This window comes from Phocoena phocoena, chromosome 4 (assembly GCF_963924675.1).
Source record: "Phocoena phocoena chromosome 4, mPhoPho1.1, whole genome shotgun sequence".
Classification (NCBI taxonomy): Eukaryota; Metazoa; Chordata; class Mammalia; order Artiodactyla; family Phocoenidae; genus Phocoena; species Phocoena phocoena.
Genome location: NC_089222.1, coordinates 64,665,501 through 64,681,775, shown reverse-complemented (window position 1 = coordinate 64,681,775; position 16,275 = coordinate 64,665,501). Strand labels below are relative to the sequence as shown.

Here is a 16,275-nt window from a genome sequence, read left to right as displayed (position 1 = left end):
GGACAGACTAAAAGCCTAAGATTGAATCCCAGCTCTGCTACTTCCTATCTAAGAATTTTGGAATACACTGCTCTCTCACTTACGTCTCTCCTATCTGTGTGACCTCAGGCAGGCATTTAACTTTTCTAAGCTTTGGTTTCTTCATCTGAAAATGGGAAAATACTAGATCATTGGGTGAATTAGATGAAGTCACATTGGCACAGGGAAAATACTCAATAAATGTTTCCATGACAATTTTATTTCAAAAATCACTTTTATGGGGCTTCCCTGGTGGCACAGTGGTTGAGAGTCCGCCTGCCGATGCAGGGGACACGGGTTCGTGCCCCGGTCCGGGAAGATCCCACATGCCGCGCAGCGGCTGGGCCCGTGAGCCATGGCCGCTGAGCCTGCGCGTCCAGAGCCTGTGCTCCGCAACGGGAGAGGCCACAACAGTGAGAGGCCCACGTACCGCAAAAGAAAAAAAAAAAAAATCACTTTTATGTTCCATAAAGAAAACTATCCTAAAGGAATCTTCCTTAAATGATGTAGATACTACAACAGAAACTTTAGTTGGTTCACTGTTTCATATTAAGTTTTAAAAATGTAGACCTCCCTGTATCTCTAAATCTTTTCATCATTAGACTTACTAATGTTGTACACGTAAAACTAATACTTTCACCATCTAATCTCCTGGTAACATCTTGTATTTACATCACCTTTTTTCTTCCATGTTAGATCTTGAGAAATCAGACAAATATCTAGGCCTTTAAAGGACATATTTTGTTCGTCATCTCTTTATGTTTTACCGTAGTTTAGATAGGCCAATTTGAGTTTAGGCCAATTTGAGTTTAAGCAATGCCAACAGGCCTCACAGAGTCCTGAGAGCTGTTTCAGAGTTCTTTGGTGGGCTTTTTAGGGACAATGTGTGGGTTTTGTTTTGCAGCAGTACCTGGCTCTTGGTATATGTCAGGAAAATCAATATTATGTGAAGTTAGGTGGTACGTTACCACCCGGAATAAAAGTCAGCATTCTCTTTCTGAGACAGGAGAGTGAGTAGGCAGCTAGGAGACTCTTACTTTGTGTGGAGGAAAGTCTTCTCCCAGTTCCTTAAGATCTTCCCTTACATTTGCATACTTTCTGAATTTAGCTTACTGTGGGGGTCAGGGTGGCATGGGGAGTTGATGGGGACATTCGAAGGTAACATAAAATCAAGAACTCGGCAGCGTGCTGGGCCCTGTCTCACACAGTATCTTATGTAATCTTTACGACAGATCTTTGGGACAAGTAACCCGACTGTCCTTATTTTCCTGATGAGCAAACTGAGGCTTAGAGCATTTACATAACTAACCCAAGGTCACACAGCTAGTAAGGGGTAGAGATTGGATTTCAACCCAATGTGTTCTGACTTCGCAGCCAGAGCCTCTTACCCAGCTATGCTGCTTCTCTATTTTCTATCTTCTCTTAGCTTTAACGGAAATATTAAGTACGCGGTGGTGGTTTCTTAGCCAATTTTCTGTATCATCTCCCGGCTAGCCTCTGAACTGTCACTCTACTTCACCTGGCACCCATAGCCAGCCACTGTGTAGCCTTCGTTGAATCCACACTTTTCTCCTTTTTTCTCTAAGGATTGTGTTTACTCTATGTGTTGGCAGCAGAAACCGAAAAGGAAATGCAGAAAAAGCATCTAACGGTTTTCATAATGTAAACCAAATGTTGGTAGCGTGGGTGAGCTCTTGGGAGGAAAGGCGCTATATAAATCTGACAAATAAATAAATAACTGATTCTTTAAATAAACTGGTACTGAAAAAAGCCTTAATCTGTAACCTATTGAATTTAGGCTTGCTCAGTAGTCAGAAGTCTCCTTTTGCTCACCAACTGTGAGCTCACTATGGTCTGAAATCTGTTGGGATCACGGGGTGAGGGGGTGGTGGAAGGGGGGAGTGGTTATCAGGAGGAAGAAAGAGGTCTGTTAGGAACCAAGCCACCCCTCCATTGAAAATGATTGCCTGCCTCAGTAAACAAGAGGCATCTCTGTCATAGCTGTGCTATGTATACAACACATTCTTAGATACTTCAGAAGGATTGCAGAAAGGGGAAGGGGGTTCAAATGAAGGTCAGTGAGTAAAGTTCACAGAATGTATTTGAGGACAAGAACTGAATTACTTTACTAATCTCTGCAAATAAAAGCCATTATCGGCAGCAAGCTCTGAGAGAATCTTTCTTCCAAATATGTTGGTTTTGTGACCTACCCTTAAGCTCCCCTTTGCCACTCCCGCTCCCTCAAAACAAACTAGGACAAAACAATCCCAGTTATAGAATCTGTTCTGCAGATCCCAGGCCTGTAAGCTTCATGCATCCTTAAAGTTATGCTGGGGGAGGGGATGAGGGTTTCTGGCTGGTGCCCACCTGGAAGTACCTTTTCCTGAGGGGGCCATAGCAGGCCAACTCTAGAGTTTCATTCTGGAAAGTGAGAAGATGAGCGCTGAGCGGAAGTGCAGTGATTGGGCCTGCCAGCTGCACAGGCTCTGGTTACAGAACTGAGCGGTTTGGTGCCGTCTCAGAGCCATCAAGGAAGTGATTTGTGGAGGTTGCTTTGGAAGGTGCTAGGAAGGTTGCAGAGCGGGGAAGGGAGAGAACATGGAAAGTGGGTGCCCTCCTTACTGTTCCTGCTAGCATAAACTTTGGGTACTTTATTTTAAAAAGCCCTAAAGAGTATCTTCACTTTCTTTTCTGCCCACTTCTTCAGAATTTGCGTTAAAAAAAAATCAGGTGCAGCATGCTTCTGGTGCCTGTATTCTAAATGTCAAGCCTAAACCCAAGTTTCAAATTTACACTTCAAAGACCACAGAAGGGTTTCCTTAAATAACAGCAACCTTGAAAATTGCGCTCCTGGTGACAATCCACTGTAATGCATTCAGTGCCCACTGAACCTTACAGAGTTCATAAAACTTGTTTAAATAATTGGCCAGGCCGATTCTGATGCTTTTGGTGTCTGGGAGAAAAGGATAAATATATATAAAATAGTTTGGTGATCTTCATGTTATAAAATGGTCTTGTGGTGCTGCTTTTAGTTAAGATAGTAAAGACTCACAGAGTGAGCCATGCTATACCCTGATCTAAACAGTGTTTTATCTGCACACAAATCTCTTCAGTTTAAGATTTTAAGTCTTGTTGTTCTAGGAATCTATTGGCGACCTGTTGTCACAGATTGATTCTGATCAAATTCAAATTATTTGATTAAAACTATTAATAGGATCAAACTAAAAGTAGAGAGTAAGACCTTAATATTAAGGGTTCCATTGTTGACTTTTAAAACTTACTTTTTTGATTACTAATGAAGTTAAACTTTTTGTCTATGACCATTTACATCCCTTCTTTAGTGATTTCCCCGTTTATGTTCTTTACCCATTTTTTCTGTTGGCGTGTCCATCTTTTATTGATTTTTTAAAAGCCCTTTATATCAACAATGTTAACATTACTGTATCTGTTAGAGATTTTTCCTCAGTTTGTTTAATTTGGGGCCTTGTTTCTGGTATTTTCTGACTATTATAGATTTTTTTTCCCCCAGTTTATCGTTTTTCTTTAGGTTTCTTTTGTTTATTGACTTACAGAAATTTATACAAGGAGATACATCCATATTTATCTTCATGATTTCTGCTGTTGGTATGATGTATTGAAAGGTTTTTCCTCACTCCAAGATATGTTTTCACATATATTTACTATCGTGGTTTCACATTGAAATCTTTATATGAAAATTTTGGCATGTGGTATAAAACAGGGATCTTTTTCCCCTCTTATTTGAAATGCTAACCTTAACAAGTAGCATATTCTGGAATATGCTTGACAGTTTGTGACTTCTCGTTGGATTCCTTAGACATGCCTTTCATTCTTTGTATTTCTATTATTGTGGCTTTATAATATTTGTCAGTCTAATAGATCATTCTTTCTTAATCTTTTAAAGTTTAGAATCATTTTGTCAAGTTGGTTGGGAAGGAATTGCTTTTACAGAATAATTTTCAGTGAATGAACACCTTCCAGGTTCTAAATATTTTCTTTCATTAGATCGGTTGCTTAGAAAATAGTTTTAAGATTTTATTCTTGTATAGCCTACACATTTCCTGATTTTTCCTAGGGATTTTATGGCTTTGATTGCTATTACATATAGGCTTGTTTTTTTTTTTAACTACGTTTTCTAACTGGTTAACTTCTGGTTAAATACTCCTCTGTCTTTAAAAATTAATTCTGTCTACAGGTTAGAAAATGAATGAACCAGTGAACAAACATAACATGTTAGTGATATTTGCAAATAATTGGTTTTATATATTCAGATACGTAATCTGGCCCAACTATACACATAGACTGTGCATGAAATAAAAATGCATGGAAAATAAGATGCTACCATGTCATTCATTGTTTTATTTATTTATTTTTTTGGCCAGTCCCTGACTCAGGAGGTTTGAAATGTGTGATATAATTTTGGGAAGAGGGTAAGGTATCCAGAAATAAGCATTAATAAGTACTTTGCAAATAATTCCATTAATCTGGACTTCTAATCCTCAGTGCTATATCACAGTAGGTATTCATCCTGTTCTTACTTAACAATGTAACTACTACTTTCTTCTTGCAGATTTCAGAGACAACTGTCTGAACCCTGCCACCCCTTCCCTCCTCAGTCAGGAGTTCCTGGAGATAATCGCCCCAATTACCACCGGCAAATGTCAGAACCTATCGTCCCTGCACCCCCCCCACCCCCTCAGGGATTCAAACAAGAATACCATGACCCACTCTATGAACATGGGGTCCCAGGCATGCCGGGCCCCCCAACACATGGATTCCAGTCACCAATGGGAATCAAGCAGGAGCCCCGGGATTACTGCGTTGATTCAGGTAAGCATAAAATCATGCCCTTCCTTTCTTCAGTCTCTCATTCATCTGTCAGGTTGTTACTGTCTTCTATGTGCAGGGCTTTGGGGAGTAGTTTTATAAAATTTGCCCTCAAAGAACTTAGGAGCTAGTAAAGCAAACATGTCTATGCATAACTGAATACAAAACAAAACAGAAAAGCCATGCAAATGGTAGGAAGAGCAGTAGGCATTCAAAAGTGGTGCACAGTACATCTGAGTCCAAGCCTGAAGATTGCCGCCATCCAGTCTTGGTGATGTCCTTTCTTAAGACCGGTTATCTTTCGAGTCACTGGACACAGGGGATATTATTTCTGCATTTTAGGCCTGCCTCTGGTTTTGTGGCTTTCTTTTTGAATACAGTGACCCATTAAACTCCCAATACAAATATAAGAGAGTCCACATGTAGGATGGGATTCTTTCTATTCTTGAAATGAGTGGTGTTCTGAGAAATTGCCTGGTCTGTCGTGGCTGTATAGGATGCTGGGTACGCCATGGAAAAGTTTGTCCTGTTAGTTGCTTCATAGGAGTCGCTGCTCTGTTGCAGTACTTTCATCTGGGAAAATTCCTGTGTCCTTCAGCTGTTGCCAGTGTACAGGGAGAGGTATAACATGTTAGAACACGTATGGTTTGCTTTTGGGTTACCTCTTATCTAGAAACTTAAACGTAAAGAAGTTTAAGCTGGCCTTGGGAGTCCTCTCCACCCTCACCTGAACACTCATTCACTGACTACATATCTTATAGGCCAGGCTTATTAAATGAGATCATTATGGGAAAGGAGAGTGGGAATTTTGCAGCTTGCACATTTAGAAACTCTTTCCTCTTCTTCATTTACCCTTATTTTAAAAATGACACTTTTTTGCTCCTTTTTTTTTGCAGTTGGTGCTAAAGGAATTTGAGGGTGGTGGGTCAGTTATCAACCTTTCCTGTGTGTGCTTTCCTTGAAGATCCTGGGGAGGGGGTGGGGCAGTATGTACTCAGTGGCTTTTGCAAATGGAATAGGATATAGAATTTTCTCTTGGCCTTCCGAGATAATACATAGATTGCTCAATTCAGGCAGAAATTGGTTATGGGAAAGCCTGGGGAGGTAGGCAGAAGGGAGACATCTGTTGGTTTATGATGGAAAAATTACCAAGTATAGGTATCGATAGCTTATAAAATGTCCACTGGCATTCCTCCTGAAGGCTCTGATGTATTTTTCTCAGGAGCAGGCATGACCAGCAGCATTTTCCCTTTGGGACTGACATTTTAATCGGTCCTATGAGTCTTTCACCCCATCCCACTCCCTTAAAGCAAGACACCCAGCAGATGTTACTGTATCTACAGTGCTTTGATCTGAGAGGTGTTCCCAGGGTGAAGCCTCATCCCACATGGGCACAGCTCAGCTCACTGCCTTCTGTCTCAATGGACACCTTGATAACATGGTGTCTGAAGAAGAGATCGCTTCAGCATGGGTTCCATTCTAACAGTAATAACGTGGGAGAAATGTGCTTGCCAAGCTGCAGTTCCTCACTCCTGCCCATTCTTGTCCTAGCTTCATCACTTCCCATCCCCCTCATCTCTTTGACCTAAAAATACCCTCACTTCTTGGAGCAGAAATGGATATGACCATCAGCAGTAAAGGAGAGCAAACTGGGGAAGCTCTAAAGTGACCTTCCTGCCCCTCCAAACCCCAAAGCCCCTGAGTCAGGACAGGCAGAAGGCCACGCTGGCCTTTTGAAAGCCATTTTCTTTTTCTGCCGTTAACTCTCTCACGAGGTTTGACGTTAACTAGTTTCTAAAATGAGCAAGTTATGAGAGTATTTTTTCCTCCCAGTTCTCTTGATTGCGAGTCGAGTCCTCCGTTCAGATGGTGGTACATAGTGTTTCCCACGCTGCTCACTAGAGTGGTACCCCTTTTCCAAGACAAGGCCAAAAAGACATGACCTTGGAGCAGGGGAAGGTTTAGGGGCTTTCCTGCAGTGCTGCAGTTGGACCGATGTGCTGATTCGGCTGCAGGAGTGTGTGTGTCTGTTTCTCTTTCAGAAGTGCCTAACTGCCAGTCGTCCTACATGAGAGGGGGCTACTTCTCCAGTAGCCATGAAGGTAAGTAGCTCTTTAAAAGATAATAATATTCAAGGAAGCTTAAAGTTGCACAGTTTCCGGGCTAAGATGTGAGATCGTAGTTTAAACCTTCCTTAGCTCGTGAACACGAGAGTTCACTTATCGTGATCCCCAGCTATCTCGCACACAGGGTTTGAGGCATGCTCTTGACCTGTGAGGGCTGCCATCCTTTTCCATAGTAATGACCCTAACTTTTAAGAGGAAAACACGAACCCGTCTGGTTTCCACCCTTCCATACAAGGAGGTTATGTATACATAGCTGTAGATAACACTATCACCTAAACTGGCACTTAGGAACTATGTCACGACTTGAGATGGTACCTTCAAGAGTTCTCTTCTGAACGCTGAAACAGGGAGGGATTTCTCTCTTAGAACACATTCCCCAGAAGGATGTCCTGTTTTCTGTCCTATACATCTCTCCATAAATACCTAGAGCAGTGTGATTCCCCAAACCTACAGCATCAGTCAGCTTCACCTGGGACTTGTTAGAAAAGCAGATTCTCAGGGCCCACCCCAGACCTGCTGAATCAGAGTATCCAGGGGAGGGGCCCAGCACTGTGTTCCAACAAGCCCTCCAGGCAATTGTGACACGCACTGACCTGAGAACTACGACTGCAGAGTCATGAGGCTCAGCTTAGGCTGAACATTAGAATCCCCTGGGGAACTGTTAAAACTTCTGGTGTCCAGGCTTCACCCAGAGCAATTAAATCAGAGATTCTCAGGTAGGACTCAGGCGTTAGTAGTTTGTAAAGCTTCCTGGGTGATTCTCATGTGTCCCAGGGTGACAACCACTGTTCTAGAGTTTTAGAGAAAGGTTGAAAGAGCCGGTAAGATAGCACTGTGAAGCATTGGCTGGTTATTGTGAGTGATTGTTTCACAAGAGCGGTCTCTATGGGTGGCTGCCTCCCACTGACTTGGTTAGAGGGGAGACCCAGTGTGGCTGCCACGGGCACCCGGGGATATTCCGAGTGTCCAGCCCTGGGAAGGAAGGGCAGTCTACTGGACCTCTGGCCGTGATCGGCACAGCTGTGTGGGGCTCTCTTCCAGGTTCCCGAATGTTTCTATAGCAGCAGTTGATGTCTGCAGCAGGCGAACTAGAAGGGAGTGAGGGAAGAGAGGGAGGAAAACACTTTGCATGATCACATCATTTAGAAAGGAGCATGCTCTTAAAGGAAATATTTTTAGTAAGGCATCGGGCTGCTTGCTACACACAGAATATCTGCGAGCTTGTGTTTTTCCCCCACTTCTTCCCTGACCCCATACACATTGAAGAAATTAGTTTCAAAGAGATCTGCATTCTTAATTGCTCTCAATTACCCTGACATGGTTTTTCTCTCCTCCTTATACGGGCTTGACCACAGATGCCCGTGAAATAGTGAGACAAGTGTTTCTGATTGGCATCTGTGATTACTAAGACAGCCATCCTGCCTTAGCGTTCACCTGGAATCTTTGCATGCTGTTTTGAATCTTTCATTTCCACTTTGTCCCTCAAACAGGTTCTTCCTTCCTGCCACCTTTATTTGAGTGATTAGATGGTTGTGGCCACAACTGATGTAACTGCTGTGCAAATTCAACTGACTTAAATTTCACTTAAACCAACAGCATCTTCCAGATGTTTTAGAGAACCACACGTGGCAATGACTAGAAACCACAAAGTACACCAAAACGAAACTCATGGGCAGGGCTTCATCTGATTAGTTTGAAAAACCAAACCTAGAATTTAATCTAGATTTACATTTTTTTCCCTATATACTGTGAACTGTGAATGTATTTTCTTTACCTTAGAGGAAGAAAGCTCTAAAAATAAAATGGCAATTTTGACATGTGTGTAAACTTTGTAGTTTATTTATAATGACTTTATAATAAGGCTGTTAAAACATCACTGGAATAGCAAAATCCATGTGGAAAGTCAGGAAATACGTAGCTTCCTGGTAGCCAAGGCAAAAAGCATGAAGCATGATGGATTATGTAATTCTTGTTAATATAAAGTATAATAGTTTGTCATAAGTCAGTTTCCTAGTACCAACTTGGAAAATAAATTATAGGAGTCCCTGAATCCCTAACTTAAAAGTTAGTATTGCGTTCTTAAATCTTTTAATGGAAACTATAGATTCCCTCATATTTATTCAAATATTTATTGAGCACTTATGTACCAGGTGCTATAAGGAGGCTAAGATATTCAGGATATGTCCTTTTACTAAAGGAATTTAGAATCCATGACAGAATATAAGAAAAAGCTCTCATATTATCCAGTTAATCTCTTAATAGCACTTAACACAATGTACAAGTACTTACTGTCTTAATTTCTTACAATTATCATGTATTGCACACTTATGTACCAGGAGCTATTCTTAGCTCTCTATTGTAAAGATAAATCGGTCAGTGGAACAGAATATGTATCAACTCATTAAATTCTCACAAGCCTATAAGGTGAGAATTATTATCTTCCCCAGTCTTCAGATGAGGAAATTAACTTGAGAGAAATTAATTAACTTGTTCAAGGTCACACAGTTAACCTAGGTCTATCAGTCTGGCTCCAGGGCCCACACTTTCCACACTACACCATGTCTCTCTTTTTCCCTACTTTGTTGTCTGTCTCCACCAGTTGGGATGCAGGCTCCACGAGAGCAAGCACGGAGTCTGTATTCTTCTATCTACCCCCTTCTAGCACAGTGCCTGGCATAAATATTTATTGGATTAAATACTAAATAAAATATACTTCCTTTGTAGTTAAGCAGAGAAATAATGCTTGGAGCTGAGGAAACAAAAATGAGTAATACAGAACCTTAAAACAGTCTGTTTCCTCCAGGTTGGGCAGTGTTTTCCCAACCCCGGGCCTCTTTAAAATTGTGCTGATCCTGCCAAGGAGAACTTGACCTGGGCTGATTGTGAAGAAAAAGAACAGATTCTTTCTTGGCACCTTTACCCAGGGATTTTAAGTCAGAGCAAATCCCTCTCAAAATCTAACGCTAGCCCTTCACTGCAGAGCAGCCTCCTCTGCCCTCCCCCTACCACGTACCTGACACTCATACGACTGGACCCCACGCCAGACGAACTGATCAGAGAACCGAGCACAGGGAGTACCACTGAGCAGACAGGAGCTCCTGGTGCTTCCTCTTGAGAAGTGTGCGGGTAGAGGAGAGTATGCCGGAGCACTCGCCCCGTGGAACAGGCTGGACCGCAGGCAAGGGTGTGGTCCCATCACTCCTGTCTACTAACTGGCTTTGGCTTGAGCCGCTGGCCTTGTCAGGGTGCCTGGTGACCTGGTGGTCAGCGTCGAATGCATATTAAGGGTTGGTGGGTTTAGGATGCCAGGCCATCCTTCTTGACACCTTCCACTTTTTGCCCTGCCTTCCTTTCATTTCCACTTACGTGTGTTGTTGTTGGACCAGTCAATTCCCCTTTGTTTCCTTGTCTATACAGTGAATAAGTTTTACTGACAGAAATTCTCTTCAGATTCCTTCCACAGTGTCTGGAGGTGATAATACCTCCAACTTTTTGAAATTATTGCTTGTCACAATCCTCCACAGGCCCAAGCCTTTACTCACTTGGCATTGTTCTCTACCCTCCAAGCTTTTTCATGACTGAATGAGGTGTGTGGGCAGCCTAGACAAGCAGTAAGAAAGGTTGAAATTAATATTTGCTAAAAGGAAAACGGCTAGACCACATATAGATCAACCAGATCCACCCGGTAAGGCCAACTGAAATAGATGAGATGTCTTTTCAGATACAAAGGCTTAGTCACGGACACACTGATCCATGCAGACCTTGTAAGCAAGATGCAAAGGAACGTACAGGTGACTCAGTGCCTCCCTACAGTCTCAGCTCTGATAGCAGGAACTGAGGCTGTTCTGACTGAAGCGCAGGTCATTGCATCAGAACAGAACGTCTAAGTCCTGGTGAAGTTGAAGTTCCCTCCAAAATTCAGTCTGGCATAGGTAGAGCACTTGATCAGGCTGAGGACCTGAAATGGTAGAATCCTATTTTAGTCCTTAAATCCAGAGTTTTCAGAGAACACAATTTGTTAAGCAACATGTTCTTTCTAAATTCTTCTTCAGGTTTTTCATATGAGAAGGATCCCCGGTTGTACTTTGACGACACCTGTGTTGTTCCTGAGAGACTGGAAGGTAAGTAGCCACATCCAGTTTGTTGGGAAGCTGGAAAGTTCAAGATGTCAGAGTACGTTCATCGGTCTTGATGCCAAATTAGTGTTTGACCAAATCAGCTGTGAGAAGCTTGAGACTAAAGTACCACGTATGTGTCTTTGTCTCAAACAGGCAAAGTCAAACAAGAGCCCACCATGTATCGGGAGGGGCCCCCTTACCAGAGGCGAGGTTCCCTTCAGCTGTGGCAGTTCCTGGTTACCCTTCTTGACGACCCAGCCAATGCCCACTTCATTGCCTGGACAGGCCGAGGCATGGAGTTCAAGCTGATAGAACCAGAGGAGGTAAGCGTTGGAAGCTGGGATCAAGTGATTTGATTTGTTGATGTTTGTTCCTGTTCTCCATTGAGCCTTTTTACGGTGTTAAATATGCTCTTCCTTCTCATTCAGATTCTAGCCTGGCCAATGGGCTTGGCAGTGCCTTTTCTATTAATAGGACAACTTACAATTCACAGACAGGCAGAGTTCTCCGCTGCAGAATATATAAAATGTATTAGTAACACTTCTGCAAACTCTGGGGAGGGAGGCCATGAAGACTTGCATTCTAATAGGGTCTGCTCTCTCTGTTGGAAAGTCTTTTTCAAGTGTTCTTTCAGTGATACCAACTTGTTTTGGTGTCAACCCTCATATGTCATAGCCTATACCAGAGGTTACATGAACAGATTTTAAGACATTTTGGTAATATATTATAGGTTGCAACTACCCCACTGTGTATTTCAAATGGCTCTAACCTAGAGAAATAAAATTATCAGAGATGGGTCAATCTTAGGAAGTTAGATTTTTTTTTTTTAAATGTAGTATCACAGTGGTTGAGAGAGGACACAAACCTTCATTATTTTGTTAATAGAAAGAAGAAACATTGCTACTGTCTGTTTGCCCAGACTCTTGACAGAAAGGCCAATGGACAGAACCAATACCATTTCTTCAAAAGGGGAGGACATCATGGAACTCCTCCTCTCCTGAATATTGCAAAGTAAATTAAATCAGGCTCTGAGTTTGGCGTATTTCAAAAGGGGTTGTTCTATGTTTGTTTGTTTTGGTTTTATGGCCACGCCACACGGCTTATGGGATCGTAGTTCCCTCAGCAGTGAGAGCTTGGAATCCTAACCCCTGGACCGCCAGGGAATTCCCAAAGGGGTTGATTTGATTTCTATTTGATTTAGAATCTAGAGAGATTATAAATAGAAAAGAAATAACTTCCCTGAAAATACGACATATGCTTCTTTTGGTAGCATATACTTAGGTGTTACATATTAAACCAGCAGAGCAAAATGTATCTTTGGGTTGGGTGTGATTGGAATGGGACCAATGCTCTTGGAAGGAGTTTGAACAGGGACTGCAGTTGTAGATGTTGTTCCATCAATTCCAGGGCTCACTTTAGCACACCAGGGGGACAGGTGGGTATGGGGGTTAACAGCAGGAGATTTAGAAGAAGAAAGTAGCCTGAAAGTTAAGATGAGCAAAGGAGAATGTGTGGATTGGAGACTTAAGGAGAATCCTGACTGATAGGAGAGGAAGGCAGGCTTCATTAAAGGCAGTTGGAGAAGATATATGTATGGTGTTCCCTATCTTGCATCATTCACAAAAAAATAGAAATATGTCAACACCTCATATTGTAAACGGTTTCTGTTAAGAGTCAGTCTACCTTCAAAGCCAGAGTTTGGTACTGCCGTGTTTTCCTAAGGGTGTCTTTTTGGCTAAGTCGTGTTTAGAAGTGGAGCCTGTGTTTGTGGCTTCCAGCCACACTGGAGAGCATCCGCCCTGCATTCTTTTCCTCATAACGTGGCCTGGTTTATGTGAGGCTTGAGGAAAGCATGTCGCCCAGACTCACTAAGGCTTTTTGAAAGTCAGTCTGTCCCGTGGGCAGCCCTTATTGATTTATCTCATTGCAAACAGGAGCTTTTATTACTTTATTGCCACTGCCTCTGGCCTAAGCACAGGCTGTATAGCTGCAGGTAAACCTGGTTATGACCCTTTGTAAAGCTGTTATTGAATCTGCTGCTCTCCTACCAGTGGTAAAGAAAATGATGAACAGATGGCCAAGGGCCCCCGGCTTTCTTAATAACGAAGCTAATACTAAGCCAGAATGCTCACATAAATGCCAAGCGGCCAAGTCACAGGGGAGGCCTGTGGTGGCCTTGAGCCTCCCTCAGCTGGTTGGACAGCTTTGTTTCTTCGGGAAGTACTTCTTTCCGCCGCACCTTGAAATCCCCGAGCATTCCATGAACTCCGAATATTCCATTCTCTTAACCCAGGATCAGCTCTGTCCCACATGTGCACTTTGGCCTCTGGACACGCAGCATTTGAATTTTTTCGCTCTCTAATCCTTGTATAACTTGGAGGGCCCTACTCTTGTTACTGTCAGGAAGATACCAACTCCTGGAAAAAGCTGTAAGAAGTTGTCATGGGGGAAGCTTGAAGGGTGAAGCGGAGGAGGAAGCTGTTTGGGCCGTAATTGTAGGCAGCTGTGTGGCTGAGTAGTGCACTCTGGGTAATTATCCATAATATCCATTACACTGTGCATGGAAATTGTGGTTTGGGAACTGCTTTTGGCAGGCCTCCTAATCAAATGTCTTTTGATTGTCTTCCAGCTTAGCACCCTCTCAATTATGACTGACTCGGCTTTAATCTGGAGCCATTTTAACTGTGAATCTGCATTAATGAATATTTTGGGGGGTAGGGTTGTTTGTTGAACATGTGGCAGATAACTGATGCCGTGGGGAGGTTTAAAAGGACGGGCTGCTAGAAAGAGCCGCTCCCTGCGCTGCGGCTGCTCTCTCTTAAAAAGGGAGGAAGAGACGTGAGGTTTTCTTGTTTGTTTGTTTTTAAAACTCCTTCGGCCTCCGTCCTCAAGATGCATGCTACCAAAGTAACGAATGTGAAAGATGAAAGAAAGGAGGAGCTGGTAGCTAGCTATTGCCTGCTCCCCTCCCCCAAGAAACGGGACAGCCCTAATTCCCAGCTGCTCTGCAGTTGTGCTGCATCATGATTGCTGCAGAAGGAGCAGCCCTGGTGAGGGCTACTGAATCAGAAGGCCCTGGCCCAAGAGGATGAGTCAGTAACTATGGCTACCAGAGCTGCTTTGAAGTCTGTGCGTACATAAAACCTCTCTCCAGCAAGCTACTGCATATGCACGTGACAGCAAAGAGAGGTCACGGCTGAAGTTGAAAAATACTCACGAATTGTTTTCCACCACTGACTATAGTAAAATGATGAGGCTGGGCTTCTTTTAAGGGTCCCTGCATCACTTGTGTCTGACAGCAGTTCAAGTACAGTTTCATGGTGTCATTTCTTCTGAACAGGTAAAAGGACACGTATTGACTTAACAGGTTCTTTCTTACCCCTATTTCTGTTGGTTTAAAAATAGAAATTGGTTAAAAATAGAAGTTGGTTAAAAATTGAAATTGGTTAAAAACTGGTTAAAAATAGAAATTGATTAAAAATTGGTTTTATCTTCTCGGGACTTCCCTGGCGGTCCAGTAGTTAAGACTCCACGCTTCCACTCCAGGGGACACCATTTGATCCCTGGTCGGGGAACTAAGATCCTGCATGCTGCTTGGTGCAGCCAAAAATAATAATAGTAAAATAAAATGTTTGTCTTCTTTAACCAGGGGATGTATTTTTGGTTCATTTTGTCTTTTGGGCCATTTCAAAGAGTTGAACGGGTGCAATGTGGAGAAAGGGGGAGAGCCAGGGATAATCGTGTGTGCTGTGGGGCACAAAGCAAACGAATGGAAATTTAACTTTCACACAGTGTCTTGCAAGGCAGAGTGGAATCGTGGCTATTGAATTACTGTAATATAATTAGGACAGATGCATTCTTCCTTACTTACCAGATTATTTTTGGTATTTATTAAAGGTCATCTTAGAATCCTGAATTCAGAAGATGTTGTTTTCATTCTGCCCCAGATACTTTTAAAGAATACTTCAAGTGAAATGTGGTTTTATGATCCACCTTTTCCACTTGCAGTCTCCCTACTTCTCATTCCATGTTTTTCATCTTTTTTTTTTTTAAATAAAAAGGAATGTAGTTATTTTGGTTTTTTAAGTTTCTAAAACTGCCCCAAAATGTTCAAAACATGATCCCTGGTTTGCATACATTTAAAGACCTCATGTTTCCAAGGTTATTCTTCTCTTACCTCGACAGTCATCCTTATAATAAGTAGGATTTGGGATGCTGAGATACTTGAGAACAGAAATTGCTTGGCTGTCCTGCTGAACTCCACTAGGAAGTTTTCTTGCTATAAGGTCTCTTTGCCCAAACCTCCAATTACACCCCCCCCCGTCACTGCACCTCAGAGGTGGACCAAGTTGGATATAATGCACTTCAGAACTGTTTGGGAAGCCCTGTTAATTTTTCATTAAGTGGATAATGGTGCTACATGTTTTAATGTCCATTCTGCAAGTCTGCTGGGAGCAGGGGATTGGATGGCAGCAGGCTGAAATGATCCAATTCCCCTTTACTCCATGAGCTGCTATAAGTAAACATCTACCAGCCCCTCTCCAATCTTATTAGAATTGAACTTTTGCTCTGCTGGCCCATTAGCAACTCACCAGTGTGTTTCTAATGTTTCAGGAATGACCATTCTAATTATTCCTTATTGACTGCTACAGAAACCATAGCACTTAATGGCAACATGCTAATGGTCTATGGGTATTGGTCGATAATTCATATGTGGAGAAACAGTAGAGAGCCTGCTTCCTCTGGGATGCTAGCCGAGCCCTCTGCAATCTTAAAGTGCTAGGATTTTTCCACCTCTAGGTCTCACCTCTTAGCATTTGACTGAATCATCACCTTTGCTGAATGTTTGGTCTTGAGGGAATTCAGTGCTTTTCCTTCCAGGTCAGAGAAATGGGTCACTGACCAAAGCAGTCAGGTTCTAGAACTGGCTCTCCTGGGATTGGGAGAAAACCACTAAGCCCAGGGAGTGAGTTTCCATTGCTTTCCTGTCTCTTCAGGTCGCTCGGCGTTGGGGCATTCAGAAGAACCGGCCAGCCATGAACTACGACAAGCTCAGCAGATCTCTACGCTATTACTATGAAAAGGGCATCATGCAGAAGGTGAGCGATTACTAGAGACACTTAGACCACTCTGACCACTCTCAAAGAAAATGTCAAGGGCTTCTGAAA

The 16,275-nt window shown here is 42.6% G+C and overlaps 1 protein-coding gene across 2 annotated transcripts in view; it reads left to right on the top strand.

Moving 5' to 3' along the window:
• The window catches only part of ETV5 (ETS variant transcription factor 5), a 56,718-nt gene that overhangs the window by 34,892 nt on the left and 5,551 nt on the right, over nt 1-16,275 (top strand). For both annotated transcript variants that reach the window (XM_065877071.1, XM_065877072.1), the window contains exons 8-12: nt 4,607-4,866; nt 6,906-6,965; nt 11,042-11,110; nt 11,261-11,430; nt 16,105-16,206. In XM_065877071.1, coding sequence (XP_065733143.1) covers nt 4,607-4,866; nt 6,906-6,965; nt 11,042-11,110; nt 11,261-11,430; nt 16,105-16,206 — 661 coding nt within the window. The remainder of the gene's footprint in view (nt 1-4,606; nt 4,867-6,905; nt 6,966-11,041; nt 11,111-11,260; nt 11,431-16,104; nt 16,207-16,275) is intronic.